The sequence below is a fragment of the Mugil cephalus genome, chromosome 11 (genome assembly GCF_022458985.1).
Source record: "Mugil cephalus isolate CIBA_MC_2020 chromosome 11, CIBA_Mcephalus_1.1, whole genome shotgun sequence".
Taxonomy (NCBI): domain Eukaryota; kingdom Metazoa; phylum Chordata; class Actinopteri; order Mugiliformes; family Mugilidae; genus Mugil; species Mugil cephalus.
Genome location: NC_061780.1, coordinates 2,537,094 through 2,555,446, shown reverse-complemented (window position 1 = coordinate 2,555,446; position 18,353 = coordinate 2,537,094). Strand labels below are relative to the sequence as shown.

Below are 18,353 nucleotides of genomic sequence, written 5' to 3'. Positions count from 1 at the left end.
AAAACACACGCACACAAAAACGTCTTGTTAAGTTTAAATTCTGTAATTGATCATTCCTAAACCTCACAAAGTTACTGCTGAGGTCGTGCTGCCTCAGTGATAGCTGCCCTGAATGTAGCATTTATTTATTTGTTTCATTTTCATAATTTTTCAGTATGTAGCTTATGCTGTATATCTGCAGTTGTACACGGCAGTAGACAGTGGTCATATTAACTTCAACAGCATAGTTAAAAGATCAGATCAAAAATCCAAATGGTTAGCAAATTTTAGATATGATTAGTCAGACAGCAGTTTGACTCGAGGGAAGACAGTCATCTAAACTCATGAATGAATTGTTCTATGAAAATGGCCTTCAGCAAATTCTGTTTGTTATCTTTCAGTAAGTGCTTAATACCGAAACATGTGGGCTACAAAAAATAAATAAATAAAACTCACCCACTCACCCCCTAGTCCTGTGAGGATAAATCGTTCCTAGTGCTGTATGCTCTGTGTTTACACACCTCTTCCCCTTTTGCATTAAACCCCCCATCCACCCTTCCATTTATCCATCCCCTCCCTTCACCTTCTGCTTGGCCAGTGTGCAGTGGTGCAGTGCTGTTAGCTGCTATCTTCACCCTCCCTGGTCACCACTTACAGCTCTCTCCTTTGCAAACCTCCTCTTGCAGCCTGATGCCTGAATTGGACATCTCAGGCAGTTGTGGCTAATGGCTGCAAGGACTCCTTTATCTTTGGTTTAGTTTCCTTTTGAGCAAGGGTCATTTTATTGGATCAGAAGAAGGAGTTTTAGTTGGAAGGGAGTTGTTAATAAAAATAGACTGTCTCCACTTGTACATCTCAGGAAAAAATGAGAAGCTTGGAGAATAAACTAAATAAATAAAATGAATCATTATTCTTCATAATTTACATTTCTATCATACTTAGGACCAAACTGCATAGTTCTTTTCTGTGAATGTTGTTGACTTTTGTCAATATATTGATTGAAAATTACAGACATTTAAAGTTTTATCGATAAAGTTTTTTTTTTTTTTTTTGTCAGACCCAGCTAGATACCACTCCTTATTTCTTTTTGTGTTCCTTTTTCCTTCCTTGCTATCTCCAGAATCAGAGAAAAATAACAAAAGCTTGCAGAAGCGAAAGACGCAGAGATCAAGGGCAGGAAGGTGCCCTCGTCCTCCTCAGCATCAAACTGGGTCCCAGGCAGTTTTTGTACAGTACAGTGCAGCACTGGCCCATATTCTATATATAGAAGTCCTTATTTCAGATTGAGTTGGAACAGGGTGAAATGGGTCAGCTGGCTGGACAACCTCAGGTCCTTGCCCTTGATTTTTCAGCACCCTGGGCTATCTGGTCCTTTACTTCCATCAAATCAGATGACAAGGTAGACCATTTAAAAAGTTGTTGTAGTCGAGACAAGCAGTATGTCTTCAGTTATTGTAGCTGACCTGAGCGGTGTACTTTCTCAGTACAGCCTCTGCAGGATATAACGTTCCCGGTGATGAGCACACGTCAGTGGGGGTGGTGGGATATTGCAGGAATGTGACGCGCACGCTACGAAATGTCACCAATAACCTGATGCAATAACCTGCTGCTGCGACAAGAGTTTAACCTGGCATGAGACATGAGAGGCGACACCGCTTTTTGGCCTTTCCACCAAGTCACTTTGCATGCTGAAACTGAGCCACTGTTTGTGTGTTTATGTGTGTGTGTTTGTGTGAGAGTGAGAGGGATTCTCTGTGTATTTGGCTGTTTGAAGAGTTTATTTCCAAAACACGAGGCAGACAAATTTTATTTAAAGGAACAGTTTCCAGTTGCTCTTTTTATATGTTTGATTCCACTGAATGCAAACACGCCTGATGATAACTTTCTGCCCCAACAGTGAACCGTAACACAAAAACAAATAAGTGCAGGGGGCAAAAAATGTTTTCCAACGCAAATGAGTATTTCCTAATATTTTGGTTTCAACCAGTTTTAATGTGTTTTCTTCAGCTCTATACATATTGACAGAAATTACTCAGCAAACTGGAAATGTCACTCATTAGTTTCTTTCAGTCTTTAATTTAAATTGAACAAATATGTCAGTACGCAGCATTTCCTCTTAAATAAGCTTTACAAATGTCAGTATTTAAAGTTTGAATGACTTTGGCACTAAACATTCTTCAGCAAAATGACTTAAACAGTAATTTACGTAAGAAACAAAGTTTTTTTCTCTTTTCAATGTTTTTTGTTTGACCAGATAAGATTTAAATGTTTGACAGTTGCTTCTTAGAAATGTATCTCCTTTTGGAAAGGCTCTTCGTGTATGTTGGTTGTATTTGTGTATGTGTCACCTATGGGCTTGTTTGCGCTGCTGCTGATCACTAACTGATCACCTGTCCCGTACTGTATCTCTACTGTATGTGCGTGTGAGGGGTGTAAACATGGCCACTCACTAACTAGCGCCCTCTTCCTTTCTCTCCACCAGTCCGCAGTCCCACAGCCCACCTTCTCCATGCCAGTCACCGTGCCAGTATCCAATCAGAACGCAGCAGCGGCCCTCCAGTTCACTAACAACCCTGCCGGTGCCCTGGTCACCACCACCTCCTTTGTCACCTCCACCCTCACAGATCCCCGCCTCCTGTCGCCACAGCAACCCACTCTGCAGAGGAACACCGTGTCACCAGGGTTACCACAGCGACCAGCCAGCGCAGGTAAGAGACCTGCTGAAACACAGCTGGACTGCTTTGGTTTCTGTACGGCCTCGCAGCGCCTGTAGTTGTTTAAATCAACGATCTGTGGCATTTTCATATAAATACACATCCAGTTTCAACACATGCAGCTGATTGATCCAAACAGTACGTTATAGCTTTTCTGTTAGCAGTTCTAAACACCGAGCAACTGATAGCAGTTGATGAGTTTTGCATTTCTGAGAACAGTGACAGCAGTTTTAGAGGCACTGAAGAAGAACAAAATCCCAAAGCTTCTTCAAAAGAAAACATGCTTTCGACTGCCACCCACGCTGTTTGATTGACAAGCGCTGGAGACAAAATGAAGACAATTTTCTGAAAGTGACGATGCTCAGATTTGTATTTAAATGAATGATAGGTTTTCATTCAAGCCTGAAAGATGTCAAACAACTTTTAGAGTGTACGATTTTCTTAAATGTGGATCAGATCAATGTAAGTGCTTCTTTCAGCTTTACACAGCGTCGCCGTAGTCTGTAAATGTCTCAGTGAAAGAGGTCGTGAAGTAGCTACTCGACCACAGCAAACCCTGCTGTAAATATGGGTCGTACTGTGTTGAATGCCAATTAGCGGCATCTGTCAACACTGTATTATGTATATGGGGCTCAAATCCCGATTTAAACTTGCGAGTGCTGTTCTTCTGTCGCTACACTTTCTCTGTGTTTGGCCTACTTCTTCTACAGTTTGCTGTCATCATTTTTGGCATCTTCTATTCATGTCAAAGTCTGTAACTTAAAAGATATGAGCCACCTTTATAGACAACGTTGTCATGGCAATGCAGCTACTTAAGGACCTTTTTTCCTTTTTCATAAGGTGCACCCTCCGTTTATGTAACCGCAGCACTTTTATAGAGAATTTTCTGAGTCAACAAACAGTAGAAATGACCAGAGAAGTCTGTTTATCGACATTCTGTCCAGCCGTCATGCTCAGTCAGTCTGGGTAGCTCCTGCCTGTTCAAATAAGTGCAGACTGGCTATAATGACAGACATCCATCATTTCTTTGACCATGGCCGGGTACACTGCTGTGTGCGCCCCCTGCCTCTGTGTGGCAAACCAATGCTTCACCCTCTGACTAAAAGGATTTGTGCCCCATTTTTGCGTCTCAGACAAGGTTACTTATCAAGCTTTGTTCTGACCAGCGTAATCTCATTGCAAGTCAGAATTAGGTGATGTAACGCACAACAAATGCATTACAGCATCTTTCATAACATGCCGCTCTCTGAGGCAAGTGAGTTTCACGTAGTAGTAATGGACGCCCCAGCCTCCCCCCTCCTTCTCCTCATAACCTCGGCAGTGCAAATGCTCTGCCCTACCCTGTTATGCATCCAACATTAAGTATTGGGTTCATCGTGTTTACTCATTGGTGTTTTTCCCCGACTCTGTCCGTGACAGATATTTTTCAGTAAACCGTAATGACCTGGACTTTCTGCCTTTCTGAAAATCCCAAAACTGAATCTGCAGCACAGGAGGGAAAATAAGTGCCATGTCTAAAAAATGCTGTCTGCTATTGGAGGAAAAGTGAGCTTAGCATTTTCTAGAATGAAAAATAAAAGTATATCGCTGTCGTATACTACATCCGAGATTATTAAAAAATAAATAAATAAATAAAATAAACATGTACCTACCATGACATTTTTAAGCACTGGGGTGAACTTAACGTTGACTTCATTTTATTAGGTCTATATGATGAATGTGTGACAGAATGTCTGTTATTAAACAATTTTAAACAACCTGCATGGTAACATTATACCATTATAGTAGTATACATTATTGCATATACAGTATGTTCTTAAATGTGGAGAGCAAAATATATGACCCCAAAACAAAGCCTAATGTTTACCACCATCCACTAAATCCTGATCCCCTTTAATGCTCATTGACTTATTTATTCAAGATCAGCTACTAATTAACTGGTAACGTTCAGATAATCACAGCTTTTCATTATTACTCTGCTCACTCTTATTGTACTTCAAACCCTGACTCCCTTTCAGATTCTTCGTGAGAGCTTTTTCCACCAAATGTAACATTAAAACCTCTGCCAATACCATACCTGGCCCTAGTTCAAACACAGGAACACAGAGATACAGATAAGGACAAGAGAAAATATTAGTTTAGCCTTAGTTTACCTTGATGGTTGTAATTACATGGTTGACTGATATTTAACAGTGAAGTATTATGGTTGACAGTTCCACTAACAGTCCTGTATCTTTAAATGATGATGAACATTGGCTGGCTTCATTTTTCTCTATTTAAAATGAGATAATTTTTCCCACTCACAACATAACTCAAGGACCACTGAGAACTGATGAAACCAGCGCTTAAACATTAACTGGAAGCTCACAGTTGGAACCAATTAAGATCCTTCAGAGAGTGGATATGAGTGTCAGTGGCAAGTTGTTTTTTGTTTAATGATGTACTTAATAAAATTAGATTGCTTTAATTGTGTCATATTTTTATGACTGAGGTGTGTTTTCTTGTTCTAGGTGCTCTGTTAGGAGGAGATTTGGGGAACTCAAATGGAGCATGCCCGAGTCCAGTCCGTAAGTGAATCTTTCACACAGATCATATTTTTGTGAAGAAATCATTTTGTGCTGATACAAACACACAAACACATACATATACAGTATTTTTTGATTCTAACTTACTGGCAGAGCAATGCAAAATATTTCATGTGTGGCAACAGGCTTGGCCACGTGCGCACCACTCACACAGCGACTCAAACACAGTTGCACTAAAACACCTGTTAACTGGCGACAGCTGAGGGTCACAGTACAAGCTGCTTGTAAACAGTCCAAAGAACAGAATGAGTTTCAGGTTGTGGCAGAGAAACCAAAGGAGAGCGTTTGAAAAGAGGAAAATAAACTGACAGCCGTCGAAAACAACTTGTACGAAGGTCTTTTTTTGTGTAGTTGCTGTTTCTGAGTAGTGACTTGGGAACAAAATTTAATATGTTTTGAAACCTTGGCAAAATTTCTAAACTGGTCTCAAATCTGACAGCTCTTACATGACAAAAGCCTCTGAAAGTGAGTTCACATTTGTGACCACTGACATTCATAAGCATATTTAAGGCCTCAAAAGCAGCCTTTCTGTCGTTTGGGGCAGTTTTCGTGTGGCCTGTCTCTGTAGAAAAGTTCAGAAAATGGGTGAATTGTCCCTTTGAAGTAAAGAAAAAGAAATCTGGGACATCCTTTTAATCAGACTAAAGTCTTATTTCACTGAATGTTTTTCATTCAACCTGACTCTTAATATTAGCGGATTTCTGTTTTGGAGGGGGTTATCTAGCTCTGTGTTGCCCTAAACTATCAGTGTCCCTGGTGTTATTTTCAGCCATCACGAGTACTACACATCAAGCTGGTGATTTTATCCTCTAAATATATGGAGGAAACTGGAAATGAAATTGAAATGTGGAAGCTATAGTCCCTCAAAGTATATTTCCATAATATATTCATGGAAAGTATTTTGTAGTCCTCGGGACCACAACAGTTTGGTTTGATCACTGTGATTTGATTGTAAGTGATAAAACAAATGACTGGCTACCATCTTATCCTGATGCAAATGTTACCCCGTTGCTTAAAACCCATCAAAACCCATTACTCATGTGGATCTACATGTGTTTTAGCAACATGCAGATGCACACATGCATTAAACAATGTGAAACAGTGCACAAGAAGATACAGAATCTGTTCCAAACTTTTCTGTAAGCTGCAGAGGATAATACAATAATACAAAGATTGCTCCTGTCACTGAGCAATGTAACAGGTTGATTTATGTACATACGATAGCTTGTTGTGTACATGTGTCTATATTATCCTGCCATGCAGAACTATGATTGATCAATTATTTTTTCCCCATCAACAGACAACAAATCACAGGTGTGATTCACTAATTGGTAACCAGTCAGGCTCAAAGAAATAAAGCATTCACATCTTGAACTGGAGGCTATTTAAAAGTATGGTTAATGATCTCCAGAACTGCATGAGCAGTGTCAGAAATCCCCTCCCCCACACTTTTCCCACCATTTGATGAGGGGCATTTTTTGTGCCAGTTGTCTATCTACCTCTCAGAATCAACAGTCACAGTCGGTAATGTTCCATTTTTACTGCTACAGTGTTGCTGTTCACTTTGACTGCTTCCCGTCTTCATCTGCTCCCTCTATCCGCACCTCCCCCCTTTCATCCTGTCTCTCTCAGCTGTTCCCCCTCGTCTCCTCTCTGGAATAATCTACCGCCCCACCCGACTCACCACCTCCCCACCCCCCTATCCAACTGTCCCTTGTCTTGGCACAGGACTCTCCTCAGAGGTGACTTTGACACTGGCCAGAGCTCCCCTCTTAAATCCCATTAGCCAGGATAGATACTGCCAGCCAGCCCATAGTAATAGATATAGCGGAAAGGTGTGTTTTTTTCTTCTTTTATCCACTTGATAAACGTATTGTCTCAAGGTAAGGTGGGCCAAAAGGAATCAATAAACTTGTATTAACTCCCCAGCACTGTATAAGAGGAATACACCAAAGCCAAGTTTCAATATTGATATTACTTTTTCAAGGCTATTAATGAAAGTGTATATACTCCCTATCAAGTGGTGTTCTTGAATGTTAGTCTAGATCAATAAATGAATGTTGTTTAAAGTCCCTTTTTGTTTTGACTAGTAGTTTCAAGAGCTGCTTTAATGATCATTTTGGTTTAAAGTAGTAGGCTATTTTCATCTACTGTTGACTGTTAACTTTTAAGTAATCATTTTAAACAGTGGATTTTTCATGGGTGACTGGTATCGGTCTTTCTTTAGTTGTTATTTGGATGAAGAAGACTGGTGAATAGTAGGTGGACATCTGTGTCTCAGTGTGGATGAATCAGAATTCCTGCAGCTCGCTGTAATGCCGTCACGACTCCTTCATGTCTCGAAAAATGAAACCTTGTCATCCCCAGAGCTCGGCTCAGGTGACCTGATCCACCCGGATGGCTCCCTCCACATGCCCTCCTTTAAACTCTGTACCACTTCTTCTCTCACTTTTATATTCATCTCCTCCTTCTTCCTTCTCTCCCTTCTATCTCCCTTTTTCCTACTCACACTATTCTCTTACTTTTCTTCCACTCTTTCTGCCCAGATCTCTTCCTCTCACTGCTGGTTTTCCCACTCCTCTAATGTCTTTTCATTCTCCCTCTTCTCCTCTTCTTCCTCCGTTCTTCCCTCTCTGTTCCTATCCAACCTCCTCTCTCGGATCTGTCGTTCTCAGCTGTTGTCCTGGGATTCAGGGCCCCGGGAATGTCACCATTGACGTCACCTGGCATTCCACACATTCCCACGCCCAGTCTCGCGTAATAGGAGACATCACACAAACACACACACACACATGCATGCACCAGTGGTACTCACGCGTAAACACTCACAAGAGCACATGTAAAAGATACAAAAAAGGTGCATACAAACAGTGGACTTACATGCAAACAGTCAGCTGACATAAATAACAGCTCACAATGTTTCTGTGACTCACTTACACCAGGACTGATATTCACGTGAGCTTCCACAGTCACAGTGTCAGCTACATACATAAACACACACCTAAAACAGTCACCTTGCGATTTGGTAAAACATAACAAAGTCAGAAAAACACAAGAACCTGACTTTTGTTTCTTGTTCGTGTTATTATTGCCAGTTGAAACCCATCAAACTTATTTGGTGTAACTTTCCAAACATCCCAAACTTTTTTTTTTGTAGTGGAACATTTTTTTCTCCCTCAAATCACATTTTGTCCTCACCACCAGTGGTTTCTGTCAGTGCAGACAATGTTTCATTTGTTTCCGGTTCAGTTCAGTGGAGGTAATGACATTTAGTTCGTCGTCTTTAAGTAGTGGAAACTGTCCGTAGAAAACTGTGTGGGTTGAGCACTGAAAACCAATATTTAACCCTCCTTCATCTCACTTGTGTAACCCCAATAACGCAAGGAAATTTCTTCAGATTTTGTTACAAATGTCCACCCAGCCTGAAGGAGGAATGATTAGAATTTGGTGGTCAAAGGTCAAGATCCCTCTGACCCCATTAAACATATTTTCAGCCATATTGTAACTTTCTCACGACAGAATGTGATGCCTGAAAATAAACATACCTTTGAAGGGTCAGCATTGATCTCTTGACATTGTGTTCCATGTCTCTCCTCAATTTAAAGTTGCACCCCAAATGTGCACACTGGCTCTCAAACACGAATGCATCTGGGGTCTAGTTAAAATGACTGTAGTGAACACAGTAACGCACAGAAATGCTTCAACTGCCTCTTTCTGTGAATTCCTGCCACGCCAGCACATACAATATAGTAAAGATGCCCGCTCTTCAGGCGGTTTTCCGTCAGGGGATTTTCTGTATAGGGCACCTGTAAAACATGTCAGTTTCACACGCTAACCTAGAAACTGACTCACTTTCACCCACTGTGTGTGTGTGTTTGTGTGTGTCATAACTTCACCACAAACCTGCGCCCCTAATCTGTTACCCACAAACATTAACACAAAGCAGTCAGCAACAGATTCCCATCAGTGAATGACACTGTGCACATTACGCAACACAAGCACAAACACACACGGAGAGTCGCAGGATTTCCCAGAAGCAACTGATGCGGGGAAAGGTCGCTGTGCGTCAGGACACAGCTGATCAGTGGTCAGATAGCTGCTAAATCCCTTTTTCTCTCTCAGTCTTCACTACCTCCACAGTGTCTCCCTACCTTCTGTGTCAGAAATCCTTTCTTCCTTTCTAGCCTCCTCCCTCCATCTCTTCTCCACCCTTAGGCCATGCCGTACCTACTTTACCACATTCCCTTTCATCCATATGTGTTTCTCCTGGAGTTTTCTCCCTTTTCTCAGTCCTTACATCTCAATGCTTCTCTTTTATTGTACATTCCCCTCTGTGCCTTTTTCTCTGTGCCATTCCCCAGTCACATCTAATAAACGGCTATTTTCATTTGCCTCCAATGCTTAAGTCCTTCTGCACAACTCTGTCTGTCTCCTTTGTTATCCCTGTTCTATCCATGCTTTCCATTTCTAGACATCTTCTTTCTCCCCCCTTCCATATTGACTCCATTTACCCTCCTTCTATTTCTACTTTCTCACCTTCTCGTATAGTTTTGATTCCCTTTCATTCTGCCAAAATCCTTCTGTTATTCCTTACATGCTCTCTTTTCTCCCATCTTCCTCCCTCCTTCCGAACTACTTTCATGCCTCATCTCTCCTGCCCCATCTTCTTCTCCTTACTTTCTACCTTTTCTTCTTTCTTTCTTTTTTTTTTTTTAGTATTTTTTCCTTCTGGTTGGCGGTTGTTGGAGGACTTGTATTACAGTTTAGGGCAAATAAAATGAATGTACTGAACAGTATTACTCTCTGTGCAGCTCTTAAACCTCCTTTCTGTTTTTTTTTTCTGTTTTATTTTTCTTTTGTTATCCGTATCCTCCCACTGAATGCTTTAGGGCCAAAATATGTTTCTGATCTGCCGCTCTGTTAGGATCCATCCAGACCTCTCAGATCAACGAGGACAGGTCTGCTTAATGTCCCCAGAGTCTAAACTAAACATGGAGAAGCAACAGTAGTTTTTGTTATTCTCTGCATATTTGAAACTAACTCTCAGAAAACCTGACGCTTGTGTCAGCCTCAAGTCTTTGCGTGCTGCTACCTTTAATAAAATTCCATTTGAACAATGTAGTGATATGTAGGTAATAAACCTTATTTGTGTTTGCTTGTTTTCTTCTCCCTGTGTACTAGTAAACAGTCCTCTCCTCTCCTACACCGTCAAACACTTTCTCCTACACCAGCCTCCGTTTTACCCCTCTTCTTCTCCTCCATTTCCTCTTCTTCTTTCTTCCCACCTTTCTGCCCAGTCTCCCTCCAGTGAGCTGATTACAGAGGCGGTATTCGCTTGTTGTTGTAGTTGTCGGGTTTCGTTTATGGCCACTCTATGTGTGTGTGTGAGATGAAGCAGAGTCACATGCCACTGTCGTCTGGTGGCGGCGTCATGGAGCAGTGCTATCTGCTATCACACACACCCTCTCTCCCCTTGTCTAAGGGGAATACAGCATTTGTGTGTTTGTGTGTGTGTCAGTCAGGCCTGGGAAAGTCCCTGCTGTCCTTCTGTTATACACTCTATGACTTGTCTTTTAACCTAAGCCACACGGACAGGCTGCTGTCTGCTGGAGTCCTGTTGTCATGACACCCAGACACCCTACCCCTCCATAGTTTCTTTTCCCCCAAAAAATATGTTTCAAAACAAGTGAGAACAAACACCACATGCAAATGAAATGCACAACAAAATTTAAATGTATAAAAATTATATACATCAAAAACAACCAGAATATTCACACGAACAAACACACACAAACAGAAATGTGCTGTTGTGCGACACTAGTACGTCAGGTGTCGCTTTTTCCTAGAGTAAGTCTACGTTACTGCGTAGGAGTTTGGAATGTGACGGTTTCTAAGAAGGGCGCGTTCGACACATGTAACTCTCAGTAATGTGGCTTGTCATGTTTCTGGAATGCACCACTCAAAGACGCAAGGGGAAAGAAAGCATGCTTGAATGCTGATAAAATGTGTTTTATCTATTATTCAATCTGGCGTAGGGCAACTTGTTGTCCCAAATACTCAGTAGCACACCAAATGTGGATAAATCCGCCACATAATGACATACATTCACACAAGGACGCTACGCAATGGGAATCCGCACACTTGTGCAGCTATAATTTGGAGCTCCAATAATTACTTCTATACACTATTTGAAGCACAGTGCAATAATCGCACTGCATTAGAGGCTTTTTACTGCGTGACTGGAAACAGTTGTTCAAGGGCTCAGTGAAAGTGTAAGATGGATGGGGTCTAGAGACGTTTGTGTGTTTTTGTTTTCACCAAACGCCGAGACGAGTGAAACAAAAGAAGGGAAACGTGCAGACAGGCCGAGAGAGAGAGATGGTAGAAATGAAATAGTTGTGGAGAGAGCATGACATAGTTTTGATGTGGAAGCGCTGCTGAAATGATGAGGAGCATGTGGTGTGACAGAGGAATCAGACGTGCTAATGAGAACACACACACAGAGTTCAGAATTTACACAGACAGACAAACAACCACATAAAGTTACAAGTTCACAGACAGGTAGATACACAAACTTAAAACATCAAAACAGACAAAAACACACAACCTCCCCCTACTCTCCCTCTTCACTAAACCTCACTCTCTCTGTGTCTCTTCAGCTAATGGCTACATCAGTGCCAGGGCCTCCCCAGGCCTCCTCTCCGTATCCAACGGCAACAGCCTGGGGAAAGTAGTCCTGGCTAAGTCTCCACCTCCGCCCAGCCCTCAGATGGTCAACAGCCGCAAGCCGGACCTGAAGGTCATCACCTCGCAGAGCGGCAAGAGCCTCATGCAGCTGGTGAGGAGAACACAAGCGGTTAAACTCATAATTAGTCACTGATTTAATACTGTCTTTCAAATTAAATGGGTAATATTTACAATGAGGCATCCGAAAGATCCAAGCTTTTTGATTGGTCAAAGGTGAGCTCCCTCTGATGCTCCACTAATGGCTTAAAAATGAATAATTATCCATCTCATGGTAAGCGTTAGGAATCTCTTTTTTTCCCCATCTAATTGTTACGATCATTTTGAGTTTTTGTCTAATAATACAATGGTCCTCGTGCAAGAACAACTCACATGAAGACAAATTTTGTTTAGATTATGCATAGATCTAGTCATAATAATGCATAGTCTGACTCTCCAGTAAGAAAAAAAGGTTAAGGTGTTACCATGAAAACTACAGTAGTATAGTAGGGGCTTTATACATGTCACCATGCAGGGGGCAAACATCCTCTCAGCCTCCAGCAGCATGTGTGATACCATGAAAATGCATTCAGATGACTGCCGCTCCCTCTTAACCGCTTCTCCTTTTAGTCATGGATCCTGTGTTTTCCTGTCCCACTTCTCGATAAAAACTATTTCGTCTTTATCTCTGCCACAGCACGGCTCTGTGAAGTAGCGCAGCAGTGCCCAAAACTTAGAGGCCACATTTTCAGTAACACATTTATGTTACAATTACTATTTTGTTTATAGATTTTAAGTGTTCCTTTTTTGACAGCCATTAGTTGTTGTAGAAACTTAACAGTCGTCTGTTTTTTTACCCCCACCCCTCCCCCCCGGCCGTGCAGACAGAGGAAGAGCTGGAGTTGGTGAGTGAGGTGAATAGACTTCTAGAGTTTTAGCCTCATGGATGTCGTGTCAAATCACTGTGTGATCTCACCAAGCATGAGTGTGACACGATCAGCATCCCATCAGGGTAGACTCAGTGGCACCGATGCTATGGCAAGAGTACAAGTAAAGATACTTGAGCAGTGGAGCTTCACACCAATAGTGGTCATACTACCTGGTTGCCTCTGTTCCTGGAAGATTTCACTACAGGCTTAACCAAGCAGAGCTGTGGACTTAAGTTGCACAAATGAGAACTTAAGACTTAACTTGTACTTTGACATTTGATTACTAAATTACCTGACCTTCAAGACTGCATGAGAGCATCAGTACAGATACACAGGCTTTATATGAAAACATACCTTGCATTTAAACTGTGTCTGCATCAAAAGGACTCTAATATTACATTACATGCATTTGGCAGACAGTTTGTCTAGTCTGTAAGTGCATTTAGACCAAAATTGGAAGTGTATCCCTTTTAAACTACAGATAACTACAAGCATGTTGTGCCCTATAATGCAAATAGCGCAGAATTGTTCACAATAACTAAATGAATAAAACTGGTTTACTTTGAGTGTCTCTTAAACCTAACAGGCTTATCTTGAGTTTAATTAATGTCCTAACACATGACTTGTACCTTCCTTAAAAAAATAAGGTCATCAGGTCATTACGTACAAAAATAGGAATTAAACCAACTCTTGTTGGGGAGCAAGGAGATTTTGCTCTTCTACTTCCAAACCTGACAAGCTTAATCAAGTGATACTGATTTAAATATACTGTATTACATATTGAATGCACTTAAACCTCCAATTTAGTGCTATTACTGTTTCTAAGTGTCAAATTTTGAGTGTAGGAGGACAGAAAACGTTTTATTCTTTTCTTAAAATACACTTCTTATGTTTAATTGTTTTTCAAATATATTGAATTTGAAAGAATGTTTCCACACCCTCCTGTTTCTCTTGAATAGTGTGTGAGTTTTGTGATAAAAATCTAGAGCTTTGTTTCAAATATATTTGAACCAAAATGTTTAAAAATATATACCTATTTATGGAACAGTAAACCCAGCCTGAAGTGACATTTGTGCAACCCAAATAAGACTGTAGGGAGGAAATATTGAGGAAACAGGAGCAACCAGCCGACTCTCCGCTGTTTGTGAAAGCTGCTCAGCATGTGCATGTTTGGTTTCATCTGAGTGTCGATGCTCCGAGGATCACAGTGAGGAAAGCTCCCAAAGTCTCCAACCTGGAACACAGATGGTCACGTTAGACTGAGATACGCTGACCCCTTCGGTTCGCCACACATGCAACATGCATGCTGACATGCTCATGTGTGTTTCTTTGCAAAAATATACACACACGCCTCTGAAGAAACACTCTCCTCACATTGTGTATTCGTTCCTCGCATACCTCTCTTCACACATACTTTTTCAATACAAACAACCGCACAAACTCATCTCTCCTCTGTCATCCTTGTCGATGCATGCGTTCCTGTCAGCATGATTCTCCAGCACAGCGATGCCTCTCATAACACTTTCCACAGTGACGCTACATAACACGAGCGCCCGGCCCTGGCGATAGCGTTGCCGTGCCAACGCCACCTTGAGATGCGAGACATTTCTCATCTTGCATGCCGATGTTCAAGTGTCACAGAAAAGTTAAACACCTCAGACGGAACTGAGGGGCTTGGGTTTTCTCACAGGGAGCAAAAAGACTTCTGGCTATCGCGTGATGAATAAAACATCTTCCACTGGCCTATACAAGCAAATGATGTCGTCTAACAGTTTATCATGTCATACTTTAGATATCAGGTCCTAGTTGGATTAGTTTTGTTTTCATCTAACATGTGAATAAGACTTAAAAAGAAGCAGGAAAGTTTAGGGTTGAAGGTCAGTCAGAGTTGCATTTCTCCAATTTGTTCTTGTTTCCTGTAGAAGTAGAACATGGTGCGTTATAGAGAAATATTGAAGTAGTAACTGAAGGGTTTTTGGTCACTTTGCAAAGACGTTGCATTCACTCTGCTGTACACTGGGAAGCACATGCTAACTATTATTATTATTGCTGCTGAAAATGGATGAAGTCATGAGCCATGAATTTCTACACTCAGTCCATATAAGGAGAAAAAGACATGACTTGTTGTGGAACTGGACCAGATTTTATTACAACGCTGAGCCATGACACAAGAAAGAAAGAGTTTGGTTGAAAATGCTTTTGTGATCCTAAGGAGAGGTTACTTTACATTTTGACCCTAAAATATGGCATTTATAATTCCATCAGTGCCATATTTCAATGAGTTAACTGCTCTGTGCACAGAGGAGATGCAGACGATTGTACAAAGAGTCAAATGTATAGCACTTAGATTGAATAGTTTTTATTCATATTATTATATTTATTTATATATTTATATTTTATTAGATTTTTGTGAAGTAGAGCAGTTCTTGAGTACCTGAAGTCTAAAACAGCAGACCCCCTCAGAATCACCGCAGCAGTAAATGTCCTGTGTCACTATGTTCATCTTCTTCCACCTCTCTCTCTATCTTCCCAGAATGCTCAGCGGCTAGGTGGCTCCCAGGTGGCACAGCCGCTCACCACACCAGTGGTCTCCGTGGCAACACCCAGTCTCCTAGCACCCTTCTCCGGCATGCAGACGGCCTACAACACTGGTAAGACGTTGAAGGCAGCAGAAGACTGCCCCCCGCAGCAAGACAGGACATTTTCACAGCTCAAACTGAATCTGTCCGTTCACATTAGGGAAGAAATGGAACTACTTCCATCACGACTGAAAAAAAGGGAAAATGTGAATCATCATGCCTAGTAAAAGATATAGTCTATATTATTTTAGGAAACATTGTGAGTGTCACAGAGAAATACTTGAAAACCTTGCAGTGTGATGCCACAAACCACTATGAATATTCACTTTGTTCATTGTGTGAGAGCTTCTGGAATGATTCCACTTCAAAGATCTCCATTAATATGGATTAGCCCTGATTAATATTAATGCACCAGAAAGTTGTATGATGTAAAACAGTCCCCCTCACCCCTCCTCTCCACCTCCTTTCTGTCTTTCTCCCTCTGTGCCTCCCCTCCTCTGTCCCTTAATCCCAGAGTACCAGCTGACGAGTGCAGAACTCACAGCGCTCCAGACGTTCACACCACCAGGGCTGGTGCCTGGCAACATGGCTGCCTGGCAACAGCAACAGCAACCAGCAGTCTCCCAGCAACAACAACAACAGCAACAACAACAGCAACAGCAGCTGAGCTTGGCATCACTCAGTAACTTGGTGTAAGCTTCCTTTTCTTACTAAACTCATAAGTGAGATTGATTTATCAATTCCCTGACGTTTGACCTTTCCCTTTAAAGCCATATATCTTTTACAGTCCAGTTCAACACATGCACATAAAACACACTGAAGCACTGATCACATACAAAGCTTACAAAGCTGCAGTTGATTCATCTTTGTGGTGACCTAGATATCACCCCCACCTCACCCCCCACTCAGCTCTGCCTGCAGTCCCACTCAGTTTTACCTCCTGGTAGGTAGCAAGGCTGCTACCTGAGATATTGGTCAGAGACATTTGGAACAACTTAACTCAAACCACCATTGCATATTATCTCTTTACTACTGTATAGCCTACTCTCTATTATTGCGTTCTAGCATGTTGAAAAGTCAAATATTGCCAAATTATTTTTTACTTACAGTCTCATTTATGAATTCAGCTAATAGTGCTTGTGTGAGCAGTCTGGCTATGCTAGGCTAACCTGTGGATAGGGGAGTGGCTTATAACTGCCTTCTTGTTTTGTCCTCCCTCCCCCCCCTTTTTCTCCACAGCATGTGGGGTGCAGAGAAACAGAATGCGGAGATGGTTAACTGCATCTCCAATTTTGCTGCTAACCTGAGGTGAATGACATGATAGCATCTAGCGCTGTGCAGCTCTGCCATGCCATATTTCTGCCAAGTGATTATACTGCTCACACGCTGGTATGACTGTATAATGACTTGACAGAGTGTGACCAAAATAACCCCCGACAAAATTACAGAATAGATGCAATTAAATGACAAACATGATATCAAATAATCTTTTTCCTTCCATTTGTATGTATGACGTGAAGCCTGTTGCTTTGCATTGTCTGTATTTCATTGCTCTTTTAGTTCTGTTGAAGAAAAATCACGTTTTCCCCCCTCCCAGATTATCCGTTCACTAGTGTGGCTGTTTTGTGTTTTTATGCCACCGAAAGCTTAGATCTGGAACTCTTTGGAAGTGTCAGAACAAAGAGGAAGAAGCTTCAGTGTGACAGCAGCAGCACCTTGCTAAGTTCTGGAATGAAAGGAGACTATGGGTGCCGCTTTCAATCCCCAGCACTGAACCAGTGCACAGCTGTGCACCACCGACACGCTTACTGCATTAAAATTTTACTCCTCAGCCATTTAGCTGTCACTCAGCTGACAGTCAGACATGAGATTCAATTCCTCAGATACATGGAGGCCTGAAATTCCTACATTGGCATGACTGAAAGAGCTGTCAAAGTCAGTTATTTAGAATAAAAGCATTCATCGGTTTGCAGTTTGGAATTTGATGACCAGGTTTATAACCAACCTGCTGTGAATCCCTGTAACAGAAAAGTGTTTAAAAAGAGACACTCAGAATCATTCTAGCTGTCAGCAGAAAGACTGTTACTTGTTTTCCTGCCTGACAAGCTGAAAATTGTCCATGAAAATATGATAATAGAGTGTTTGTTATTTTTGCACAGCAGCTGTGTGTCCAGGGGGGTGAGCATTTTATTTTTTTGAAAAGGGACCATATAGTTAACAGTCACCACCAACTCAGATGCAGCAGAGCTTTTCATATCGCCTTGTAGATGTTAACAAATGGTAGTCCAGATTGTATGTAATCCTGCAAACAGATCAGTTAAACCACGCAGAGATTCTGAATAAGCAGCACTTATTTGCGTTTAGTGTTCCCTGAGTGTTAGTTTCATCGATCCAACTACTGTTCCTATTCTGAGTGGTGTGTGTGTATCTGACACCTAGAGTAGGGCTACATTTTTGGAAATCATGTAAAAGCACAAGCCTGCAAATAGCTTTCAATCTTTCAAAGCACATTCTTATTTTTTTAAACATATAAATTAAGATTTAAAAGTAAATGAAAATGCACATATCCTGATATTATAAATTTTTTTTTATTTCTGGCAAGTATTCTATACAGTAAACAATTCACAGAGAAAATCATCTGTATGGTAATCTTATATGTCAGTTAAGTTTTAGTGATAAAAGATTTTGTGTAGAGCCTATGTTTTATAATAGCCATGGACTTGGATTTTACTGAATAAGCAGGATTTACCTTCTGTCCATAATCATGCAGCCCAGATGCTGATTGTGGCAGAGTTTCAGCACCCTCAGGTTTGACACTAGAATCAGCACCAGGCAGGTTTGCTG

The 18,353-nt window shown here is 41.4% G+C and overlaps 1 protein-coding gene across 10 annotated transcripts in view; it reads left to right on the top strand.

The window, feature by feature from the left end:
- The window catches only part of mef2d (myocyte enhancer factor 2d), an 83,496-nt gene that overhangs the window by 56,027 nt on the left and 9,116 nt on the right, over nucleotides 1-18,353 (top strand). For 4 of the 10 annotated variants that reach the window (XM_047597794.1, XM_047597789.1, XM_047597792.1 and 1 more), the window contains exons 5-11: nucleotides 2,462-2,687; nucleotides 5,204-5,260; nucleotides 11,938-12,116; nucleotides 12,886-12,915; nucleotides 15,464-15,581; nucleotides 16,024-16,201; nucleotides 16,749-16,817. In XM_047597794.1, coding sequence (XP_047453750.1) covers nucleotides 2,462-2,687; nucleotides 5,204-5,260; nucleotides 11,938-12,116; nucleotides 12,886-12,915; nucleotides 15,464-15,581; nucleotides 16,024-16,201; nucleotides 16,749-16,817 — 857 coding nt within the window. The remainder of the gene's footprint in view (nucleotides 1-2,461; nucleotides 2,688-5,203; nucleotides 5,261-11,937; nucleotides 12,117-12,885; nucleotides 12,916-15,463; nucleotides 15,582-16,023; nucleotides 16,202-16,748; nucleotides 16,818-18,353) is intronic. The other 6 variants (XM_047597795.1, XM_047597798.1, XM_047597791.1 and 3 more) reach the window with 5 other exon arrangements.